General features: G+C 32.4%; 1 protein-coding gene across 1 annotated transcript in view; it reads left to right on the forward strand.

The window, feature by feature from the left end:
- The window catches only part of LOC106475466 (N-acetylglucosamine-1-phosphodiester alpha-N-acetylglucosaminidase-like), a 21,391-nt gene extending 10,824 nt beyond the window's left edge, over positions 1–10,567 (forward strand). Inside the window, exons 2-5 of the mRNA XM_013936147.2 lie at positions 107–465; positions 6,657–6,750; positions 9,927–10,066; positions 10,334–10,567. Of these exons, the coding sequence (XP_013791601.1) occupies positions 107–465; positions 6,657–6,750; positions 9,927–10,066; positions 10,334–10,446 (706 nt within the window). The 3' untranslated portion in view covers positions 10,447–10,567. The remainder of the gene's footprint in view (positions 1–106; positions 466–6,656; positions 6,751–9,926; positions 10,067–10,333) is intronic.
- The last annotated feature ends 702 nt before the right edge of the window (positions 10,568–11,269 follow it).

Here is an 11,269-nt window from a genome sequence, read left to right on the forward strand (position 1 = left end):
TTAAGAAAAATTAAAATATAGTGGATAATCTAGTCTTAAATTAAGAAAAAATGAATCTGAAATTCCTTGATTTATAAAAGTAATTATGTAATCTCTGTGTTTACAGTGAAGATTTCCTGACTCCCTATACAAAACAGCATGGTTCCCATTTGAATCACAGACAGATTCGAGAATGCCAACCTGCACATTATAATGGCATTCCACATGAAGTTATTCCATCAAACACTTCAGCAGTTCTGGAACCTTTGATCAAGAGATTTATCAGAAAAGTAGGGAATAGATATGTCAAAGGACATTATAGCATTGTATCGGATCCTTTACGGACTATTTCTATTCTTGAACCCAAACAGGTTGGGGGTTGTGAACTGAAGATTAGAGAGACTGTTGCTAATTCTGCAACACAGAGAAACTGCCTATTGGCAATAAATGCTGGATTCTTCAACACACATACTGGAGCTTGCTTAGGTAAGTATACATTGGTGTAACACTAGTTAGTTTGGTTATTATTTTACTACAAATATGAAGTTTTAGAAATCGAGGAAGTAAAACTGGGCAATTAGTGGAATTTTATGGTCAGTTGATCATTGGATTTATTAAATGATTACATTCAACCAACTGATTATTCTCATGAGACTTTGATAGTTGGAATAATTTAAAATAGTAATTATTGGAAACACTAACTTTGATTAGTTGATTATTTTTGTGAGTCATAACACTAATCATTTATGCTGAATGACCGTGAATTAATCAAAAATAATGTTAGTATTAATATTTCAACTACTTTGATAGTTGGAATAATCAAAAACAGTAACTTTGATTAGTTGAATATTTACATTTCATTAATCAATTTAATATCAGTTTTGATTCGTTGATTTTTCTTTTATGCGAGACTAATCACCGTAAGCGATGCTTATAGGTACTTGATTATACTGATTACGTTTATCACCCACCTCTAAAAGGAATTAATGAAGTGAAATTCAAATTGATGATAAATTGTGAAATAATTTCATTTGAAATATGTTTCTTGAGATTATATCAATTAGGCTTTGCATCTGTAAGTGTGTAGTCAGTGAAATGTACTCAGTTTTTTATGTAAATAAGGATTTACATATAGTAATTGCTTGCTGTTTGAGTTAATGCTTTGTTTTTCATAAATTTTATATTAGGAGAGCATTTGTAGTTTTGACCGGTGGTGTTTTCCCGTTATGTGATTTTTCTAGCTTCCAATGTTCTTATTGTCTTTGCTTCATTTTATAGTTTCTTTTTGTTTTTCTGTTAATTGATTGAATTTTTTCTACCATTTTACTACATTTTTGTTTAGCCTTTCCTGATACGTAACATCTCAGTTTTTATTTTGTTAGTGTTTTGGTGTACACTTATAAGATTCCACTCACCCATTCATACACACAAGCACATTATACATATATATATAGGTTATTAATTTTCAGAGTCTAATGTATCCTCATAAATATGTAGTTCTTAATTCTTTTTTCAGTTGGTGAGTTCTGGATCATAGACTCCTAATCATTCTTACTAACTCTTGCTACTACTTTTATCTTAGATTCCTATCTTTTCTAACTTGTGTTGTTGCTTGATATCATAAACATTTTCTTTGAAAGTTACAGTTCTAATATTAATCAAATTGTTGTGCTAAATATAAAGTCTGGAATTTATATTTTTAATTGTATATATATATGTAAGTTAAATGAATACACTATGAAATAAAATATTGTGTAAAACACTTAGAAAAGCACAAAGAAACCCCTGAAGTTAACATCAATTAGGCTAATTTAACATCAAATTGTGATTCAAACAGAAATATGCAAACAAAATATACAATAATTAAACAGGTGTTTAAAGGTGTAAAAAAAGTACTCACGTAGCATCCAAATGGTAAGGAATCTTAAAATGCAACTCTTATATATTTTTTCTTGCAAAATCATCAGTTATGTTTTCAAAGTAATACCAAACAAGTTCATGCTCAACAGCCAGAAAAGCAAGACCATTAAGTCTTTCTTGTTGGATTGTTGGTTCTTGTGCACTTGATTTTCTTCATTTTATTAAAAGACCTTTCAGCTCTAGAAACAGTGATGAGTGTGTTACAGAAAATCTGCATAGTTACACTGACGTTAAGAAGACTTTCAAACTGAAGGTCTCAAAATTTATTTCAAAATTCTAATTGTTTGAGACATTTACTTCCAAATTTTGCCTTTGATGTCCATGAATATATTGTTCTCATATTCTCTGCAGGAAACTGAACATAAGTTTTCAATCTAAGTATTAATGAATTCCATAAATAACCACAAAAAGTTTAACGAACTTTGGCTATGATGAGCTGCTGTTTTAATCCCATAATTACACAGTCAACAAGCTTGTGAAAAACATTTAAAATCCCTCTGTGCATTTTCTTTTCCCACTTGGATTTCTGGGATTTCCTTGTGAAACCAGTATCTTTTCTTTGAATGCTTCTCGAGATTTCAGTTTCAGTTAATTAGCCGGTCTGATGGCATGGCTTCAGCCACGTGCTTGTCTTATGATAGAAGAGTTTCTCACTGATCATTAACTCTTTTAAGCTCCTCAACTAAGTTATCAATGTTTTGTACTTCTACATCAAAAGTTGCCTTTTGATTTAAGAACCTTATTGTACTGATCTAGGCAAACAACATTTTGACTATATCGTTGCCATCAAAATACATTTGAATGACTTTATGTAGCACTGAATTTCTTTTAACTGTGTTTTGCAATTGGGAAACAAATTTAGTTCTTGGTACTCAATAGTTGCATGTTTTATCAGTAGCAGGTGTTTTGCCATTGGTTTAACACTTTCCATGTGAGTTGACAATCTAGTTTCACAAAGATTATGTAATGAGCATCCAATCTTTGTATTAAATACCTCAATTAGAGATTATATGAACACTCTTAACATTCTTGTCTTCAAAGAGTTACTTTGACCATTGCATTGCAAAAGTCTAGATGGATATTATTTATGACAATAAAGCAAACTTGACTCTTTGTTTATGAAAACTAGAGTGCATATTATATTTGGAAAATTATGGTATATTTGGCACATATATCCAGAATAACTGAAGTTATTCCTCCCACCAGACTTTCTAATTGTGGAGCTCATAGCTTAAAGTTGTGTGTTCAAATACTGCAGTGACTTGTATGTTCACTGTAGTGCTTACTGTGTTTGCAATTACAGCTGGCAAGTAAGCATTTTCAAATGTTAGAAATTTGTAAAATCTTTAAAAGTGAGTTCACCTTAGTATTTTCTATTTGGCAATTGTGGCCAGCAAGTAAATTATCTCATAAACTCATTTACAGCTGGTAGAAAAATAGCACCAACTGTACAAGAAGAGAGACTTGGACTCAGAATTTGAAGGTTTCATCAAAATGATTTGTAGTTTTGGAATATCAAACATAATGTAGCGATAACTAGTTCTGTATTTCCAAACATTTCGAAGTGTGCACTTATATAAATATTAAAGCACACAAGACTTAGCTTCTTGATCATTTTATTTCAAAAATCATGTTTAAAGATACTGAAAATGAATGAGAATGGAGCAACAATTCTGATTTATGTCTTGGAAACAGAGAGAATTAACATGACATACCATTGAAACACAGCATTTCTAGTAAGTATGCAGTATCATTCACAACGTATGTTGGAAAAGATGGTCTGGACTGGTTTTTAAAAAACATGGATTTGTTATTTTACACTCTTAACTTCTAGATAAATTTTTAGTGAAAAAAATTGCATATTATATTTGGAAAAGTACAGTATTCAAACCGTTGTCATACTCACTGACCCCTGCAGTTTTGTAATGGGTTATTGTGTTTTCTCAGTTCACTCATGATGAGATTAGTAACATCTCATCTAGTTTTTTTTTATTGCAGTCAACAAACTAGAAATCTTTCTTTGATAGAAACATATATATTGTTATCTAAAAAGTATGTTAGAATGATTGTACTTTGTATGAGAAGAATCAGGGGTGGCATGAACTACTACAAGAAATATTTAGATTTTTGTCTTTCTGATAGTATTCACTGTGGTACTTTTGGATAAACTCATTCTAAAAGTCTGCAGAAAAATAATGAGCTTGAAGTCATTTTCCATCATTTTGAGATTGTCTCGTTTTAGCAAGATGAGTCTGAAGAACTGTACTGAATTTGGCAAGTAATTCAATAATTTCAAGAAAATTGTCATTATGGCTGTCTGATTTTTTTTTGAAATGCTCCTGAGCACAAATTCTTTTTCATTCAGGAACATGGGCCATTTAGAGAACTTGGTCAAATTGGTCCTTCCAATACTTCACTTAAGTTGTTATTTCTTTATCTAGCTGTGAATTTATATCAGTTCCTTGAGCAGGTCTCCTCTTTAAATATTGTCATTTGTGATGATCATTATTCTGTGAGCAGGAAATTTATGACACAGTTTTCACCATGAAAATTCCTTCTTTTTTCCAGCCACTCTCACTTGACAAAATCAATATGCAAGAATCTGGGTTTAAACTGAATAATCTTTATGGAAAACAAAAGAATTATTCTGTTCCTTCATTTTAAACTACCCAATCTCTGTCAACAATTTCCTAATTTGTTTGGTCAATTTTAATATGAACGTCAAAAACGACCTTTTTCCATCACTGTGAAATGTGTCTGGATGACCCTTTTTGAACATGAACAACAGGCTCTATTAAACTTGTAAATAGTGCACTATTTGAAAACAGTTCTGTATAAAATCCACATCCTTAATTATCTTGGAGTGCAGTATTACTTTTTTTTTTTTGCACTTCAGTATCTGGTTTTTTATCAGCATGCAGTGTTTGAATTATTAGGTGGAGTCCTACTAAGTTTAGTAATAGTAACTAGCAGTTCTCAAAAAAGAAAAATTAGGCAAAAAAAAAAAAGTGTGTGTGTATATATATATGTATTATTTTTAAGATCTGACAGTAACTTTGACTAACTACATGCTTCATTTTAAAGCTAAATATGGATAGTGGACTGAATTTGCATGGCTTTTTTAAAGGAGACTGTAAGTCTCTGACTAACTAACTACTTGGTTAAGCATATTATTCATTATTCCTATACAGAGGGTCATGTCACTTGAAACATGAAAATCTGCCTTAAACCAGCTCACTAAATTATGATGAAATTTCCAAGGAGCTTTCTTATCAGATTCCTACTTTGGATCTCTTCTAAAAAAGTTCATTTGTTTATATTCATTCAGTGATTACATCATGTTGGGCCTTATATGATACATTGTGTATTTTCCAAGAACTTCTAGTTTCTACGATACAAGATAAAAGTTCTCAGTACACATTTTTATGCTGTGACAGGGGACAAAATAACTGGGTATGCATTGCAATTTGCAAAACAAAATAACCCCAGTTGTAAATCACTTTCCTCTTTGCTTAGCATAACGTGCAAATAATTCCTTTCTGATAGGGTACATTATCTTTTCTCACAGGAATAGCTATTCTTGTTCAGTGCTGCCCTCTATATGCAAAAAAAATTTTCTGCATCCCACAAGCCTTGAAGCTCCCATAAAGGTTAATAACAAAATGGTAAATAAGAATTAAGAAGTTCAGCTTTTGATATCTAAAAGCAAATAAAAATAATTCACAATGTCTGTGTTGGGAAGCAGAGAGTGTTCTGTAACAATTTTATATCATTATAGAAATTGTATAGAAACACACAGAAGTTAATATTATTGATAGTCTCACTCATGTTATGTGGTAAATTCATTTTATGTTGGGATGGTCTGTAAATTGCTAAGTGGGCAGGTTTTGACCTTGTAGAACTTCCACTGTAAGTATATTAGTAGATCATTCTTTTTTTCCTTTTTTGGGGGTTGAGGTAGAGATTAGAAGTATTTTCTTTGAAGTGCTTTAAGTCAGTTCAGTCTTCCATCTCTTAGTTAATAACTCAGCAGTATACATACATCTTGAACAGTTGTAAACATGGACACACTGTGTGTGATATCCCATAAGCACACATATCAATTTTTGCCACAAGTACAACCTATTTTGGTTATTACTGCAGTAGATTATAACATTTCTTCTCTGAACCGTATTCTTTCATATCAGCAGACTTAGAAATGTATGGACATCTCAGATCGATAATGAAATGTTGCTCGATAAGCACAGGCTTAATTAATACCATAATGGTTGACACTTAAATCACTCCCCTTTGGTTAAAGGGACATAACTATTTAGTTGAAAGTTCTGTATACGTATATCAATCAGAGCCTATTTCAAGCCAAGTCATTAGGAAGAGTATATTTCAACAAACATCAAAAGTAATTCTGTGTTATGCATAATTCATGAAAATTATATAATAGAGATAAATATAATTCCTGCGTATTCTAAAAATGTGATATGTAGGTTTAAGTGTGAAATAAATAATCCATCATTACTGAATTAAAACATTTGCTGCATTCCTTTATATACAAACTAAATAACTGAAGAAACATTGTATTGCATAATAAATACCTTTTTTTTTATATCTAAGCTGTATTTAAAATTTTCACGTATTTGTCTTTGTGTTAAGTTCAAGTTCTACATTTTCTAACTTTTACATATTTTATAATATTTTCATAATTTCAAATTCTGAATATATTTACAGAAAATACTTGTTCTTTTTAATAATCTTTCCAGGGAATTTGGTCAGTGATGGAAGAAAAGTTCATGATTCTGGTGGGCTCCAAAACACTCATTTTGGTATAACAAAAAATGGCTCTATCTTCACAGGGTTAGTGTTGTTATAGATCTAGTATTTCTACAATCCTAGACTTTTCTCTTATGTTTTGCACTCCAATGGCACTTGTCAGTGGTATTATTAATCATTGATGAAATTACAATTTTAATTTGTGATAATTTTCTGTGGATGAACATAAAGCTACATGTTCGAATGTTAACTTTTTAGTTAAAAGCTTGAACAATATATATAACCGGATGAAATTATTATTCCTGATTGAACCAAAATTTCCCTCTTCAGATCTACACGCCATGCTTGCTGTATAACTTGTGATCAATCTTAAATGTCATGTTTTGTTTCTTACTTCCAATTTGTTCTTTGATTTTCTGTCGAATTGGTGTTAACCAACTTGTTTAGGTGATTTCTTAAAATTGTTCTAAAGCTGGTACTTATGCTTTAGCTTTGACTTTCCAAAAGATTGCTACTGTTGCTGTATTTTATTGTTTTCTGTGTAATAAAAATTGTGAGATAACTCTTATAAACAGTTACATATATCAGTTTCAAAGACTTTCTTATATTCTGTTATATTTTTAGGTTGGGCTGTCAAAGGTTCAGGGTATTTGTCACAGTTTTATACAGTTTGTTTTTGTTTTGTTTCTTCCTTTATTATTGTGTTAGATTGTTGGATCCTTTAACTGCTGAAAAGGCCCGGCATGGCCAGGTGGTTAGGGCGCTCGACTCGCAATCCGCGGGTTCGAATCCCCTTCACATCAAACATGCTCGCCCTTTCAGCCATGGGGGCATTATAAAGTGATGGTCAATCCCACTATTCGTTGGTAAAAGAGTAGCCCAAGAGTTGGCGGTGGGTGGTGATGACTAGCTGCCTTTCCTCTAGTCTTACACTGCTAAATTAGGGACGGCTAGTGCAGATAGCTTTGCGCGAAATTCAAAACAAACAAATCTTTAACTGCTTGCATTTTGACAGACTTTAACTATTTATTTTTCTCTTTTTTTTTTCAAGTTTATTTTTATATTCCTCTTCTTCCAGGTTGTATCTACAATAATTTCTTCATGAAAATAGAAGATTGTGAATTTCTAGCTAATGATGCTATTCAGATAGTTTTTGACAATTAAAATGACAGTTTATTCCACCCTGTTCATGTATCCCAAGTAGATGAATAATAGTTACTTTGTAATAGATCTCTTGAAGACATATCTTGTTCTTACTTTTTCTGAATTAAAAGTATGTCTAGCTATGTCTTCTGGTACATAAACAGTATTGAATGACCAAGATGACATCTACACATCCATGTCTTGGTTATTTTTAAGAAAATCGAAATATTATTTAATGTGTATTAAGTATTTCAGAAAGAACACAGTATGCAACATATTTTATTTAGATTTGTTTATTTCAAGAATGCATAGTATAAAATAAAAAAACAACAATTTAAATTCTGGAATGTATGTATTATGTCCCAAGCCATTAGCTTAATTTCTGATATGGTACCTTACCTCTACTCACATAAATAACTATTTTTATTCAGTGCTGCCCTATATATATATCCACAAGATATATACATCACAAGATTTTGTTCCTTCACCTTCATGTTTGGGAATTGTCCGGTACATCACCCACTGTACTGGACTTTCCAATCTAGTATACTTTTACCTTTCCCATTACTGTCGTCCTTCTACCCTATCCATCTACCTGTGTAAATGGCGTGTCTTTCAACGTTGGTCCATTTGTAGCCATCTTCCTCCTGACTGTCTTATGATCAGCCATATCTCATCCTTTTACCTGACTGTTCAACAGTGGATCAGCTGTCTCCACCATTGCTGGTTAGCAGGTGACCTTGTCTATAACATTTCACCTTTCTCTATACTGCAAGATGTTTTTCTTCCAAGTTCTTTCCACCTTGTTCTGGTCCTTCCGTATCCATAGACCCTCTCGTTCTGTTCCCATGCTCATCTGGGATCTTAATGTTGTCCTGCATATTCTTAACCATGTCCCTTTCAAGCTGTAGGTAACCAGCAACTTATATCACTTTTCTCTCAAGACCTATTTCCTCATACTTCTTGCTTGTGGTCACTGTCATTCAGATATCTATGCTATTGACTCTCCCCATACTCCTCTCAATCATTCTTATATTCTTTATCCTAACCAATCCTTCCTATCTAAGACTTCAGCCACTCTTATCTCCCTTCCTTCTACTTCACATCTATATGATAGATTGGACTTGGATAGACATTTGTGCCATTTATTGCTACTTTGCTCATACCTCTCATTTTCATGGCTTCCATCAGTTTCTATATTTGATCAAATCCTCATTGGGAGCCAAGACTTGTAGACTGTTCTGCATCTCTTTCCTTCAGATATGTCACCTCACTCATTTACTTGCTGCTTATTTCCAACAGTTGCTAGATGATATCCTTCAATCTAGCATGTGGACTACCTCTCACACCTTTGTCACACACTGTCTTCATCATCTGGCTGTCTAATTTTCTGAAGGTTACTGCCTGCCTCCATTCTACAGTCTACTTCCGATCTTTAGCCAACTGAGTACATTTCCCTGTGACTTGTTTGCCTCTTTCTTTTTTCCTGTGTGAAGAATATACCCTGGAAAAGATGAGGTGCGATCTCCCACAGGTGTATAACATGGATTCCCTACCATCAGGTGTCACACTCCATGAGTTTTCCTTTGGGCACTTTCTGAAGGAAACTCATCTAGGTAAACCTTTGTCTTGTCAGAGAATGAAGATTCATGAGTGCAAAAGAAGGAGTTAGTGCTCAAAAGGTGTGTCGATTGTTGCATAATAACATCATTATGCAGCAGCGCAATTCTTGAGAAATCTTGTGCAATTAGGTGGGAGTTGCCTAAAGGTTAGTGGTGTGCAAGTCTCTAATGCAGATGTGTGGGGAAGATAGCTTAATTCTGTGAAGAGGTAAGTATTTATTGGAAATACATTTTCAGGTAAGGAAAATGTTAACTGGAAATCTCAAAAAACTTTTTATAGTTTTATTTGACAGTGTAACTTGTTTGTACTATTTTACCACTGTAAGTTTTATTTATTTTCATACCAGAGTCCAAACATTCATATTTGTTTAGATTCATTCCTTAAATTACTTAGCACTTTATGTTTTGATTTAATAAGTGTTAATTTTTTTTCACTCATGAAAACAATATTAGCCCCCCCTTCCAGAAAATAATTTATTTATTTTCTATACTTAGATACCTTGCAGAAGAAGAAATTCAAAATGGGCCAGGGGACTTCCAGCAACTAGTAACTGGAGTAGGATGGATATTGAGAAATGGACAGTCATTTGTAAATTTTAGCAAATATCTAGAGTGTGAAGACACAGAAGAAACTGGTGAGATAAAAACGTGCATTTACTGTCTTTATTTGATGAGAAAACTTAAGAACTGGGATCTTTTTTCTTCGAGACTTGCTAAATTTTTCAAACTGTGAAAGCATAATTTTGTTTCAAACAAAAACATAAAAGATTTTGTGAGTTTTATGTCCATTTAATGTAATTTAAAATTTGAATTAGTAATGATAATTGTATGTGATTAGTGAAAATGGCTAACAGAATAGTTCCTTGTAACTGTGTTGTGTGTTTTTTGTAACTTATTTTCAGGAACTGTGGAAAAGTTTGTCAATGTCATATCAGCACGTACTGTAGTAGGACATGACAAAGAAGGAAGAGTTGTTATTGTCCAAATTGATGGAAAAACTTTTTATGATGGGTAATGTGTTATATCTCAACATTCAATAAATTTTGTTGTAGTTAGAAGCTCACAGTGGTTGTTTTATGCTTATTACCTAGGTTATGTTTTTACCCGTGTGTTTGTGTGGGGTTGTTGACAAGATTTTTTGAAAATATCTGAATGGATTTGAATGAAAGTTGGTATACATTTGGACTATGACCCAACTTAGAAGTGATTAGTTTTTGGAGGGTCAAGGTCATGAAAATAAAAAAAAATCCCTATCTGTAAATGTGGGGAGTAACTTTTCACACTATGTTTGCTCTATTAACTCAGTCAAAAATTATTGGATTTTGATGCAACTTGGTGGAACTATGTAGAACGTTATTCCTTATTGTCCTGAAAAAAAGAATGGTCTGTGTCCATTGGTAACAATGGATGTATGGACACATTTTCATATTTTTTTAGGGCCAAATGTGATCAATGCTGTGTGGCAGAGGTACGTGCTCTACTGAGTGCCCCTCTAGTTTTATTCTGAGATTCTTGTACTATCTGCAGAATTAAATTTTTTTTTCAGTATGACCAAAAATGTTATTTCATCTCATTATTTATGTAACAACTTAACATTGATTGATAATTTGTAGAGGAATATGTTCAAAACATAATGTGATCGCTAAATATTTCCCAAAAGCAAGAACAAATTCTGCTACTTTGTAAACTATTGCTTTGTATCTTATTTTAAAAAATAAGAAAGAAAACACATGTCTAAAGACATTTGTAAACTGAATAGTTTCATACTATATGTTATGAAACTTTGGACAAATGTATATAAAATAGGCAGTAGGTCATCCATATTAGATTCTGGTATT

The sequence above is a fragment of the Limulus polyphemus genome, unplaced genomic scaffold (genome assembly GCF_000517525.1).
Source record: "Limulus polyphemus unplaced genomic scaffold, Limulus_polyphemus-2.1.2 Scaffold8621, whole genome shotgun sequence".
Lineage (NCBI taxonomy): Eukaryota > Metazoa > Arthropoda > Merostomata > Xiphosura > Limulidae > Limulus > Limulus polyphemus.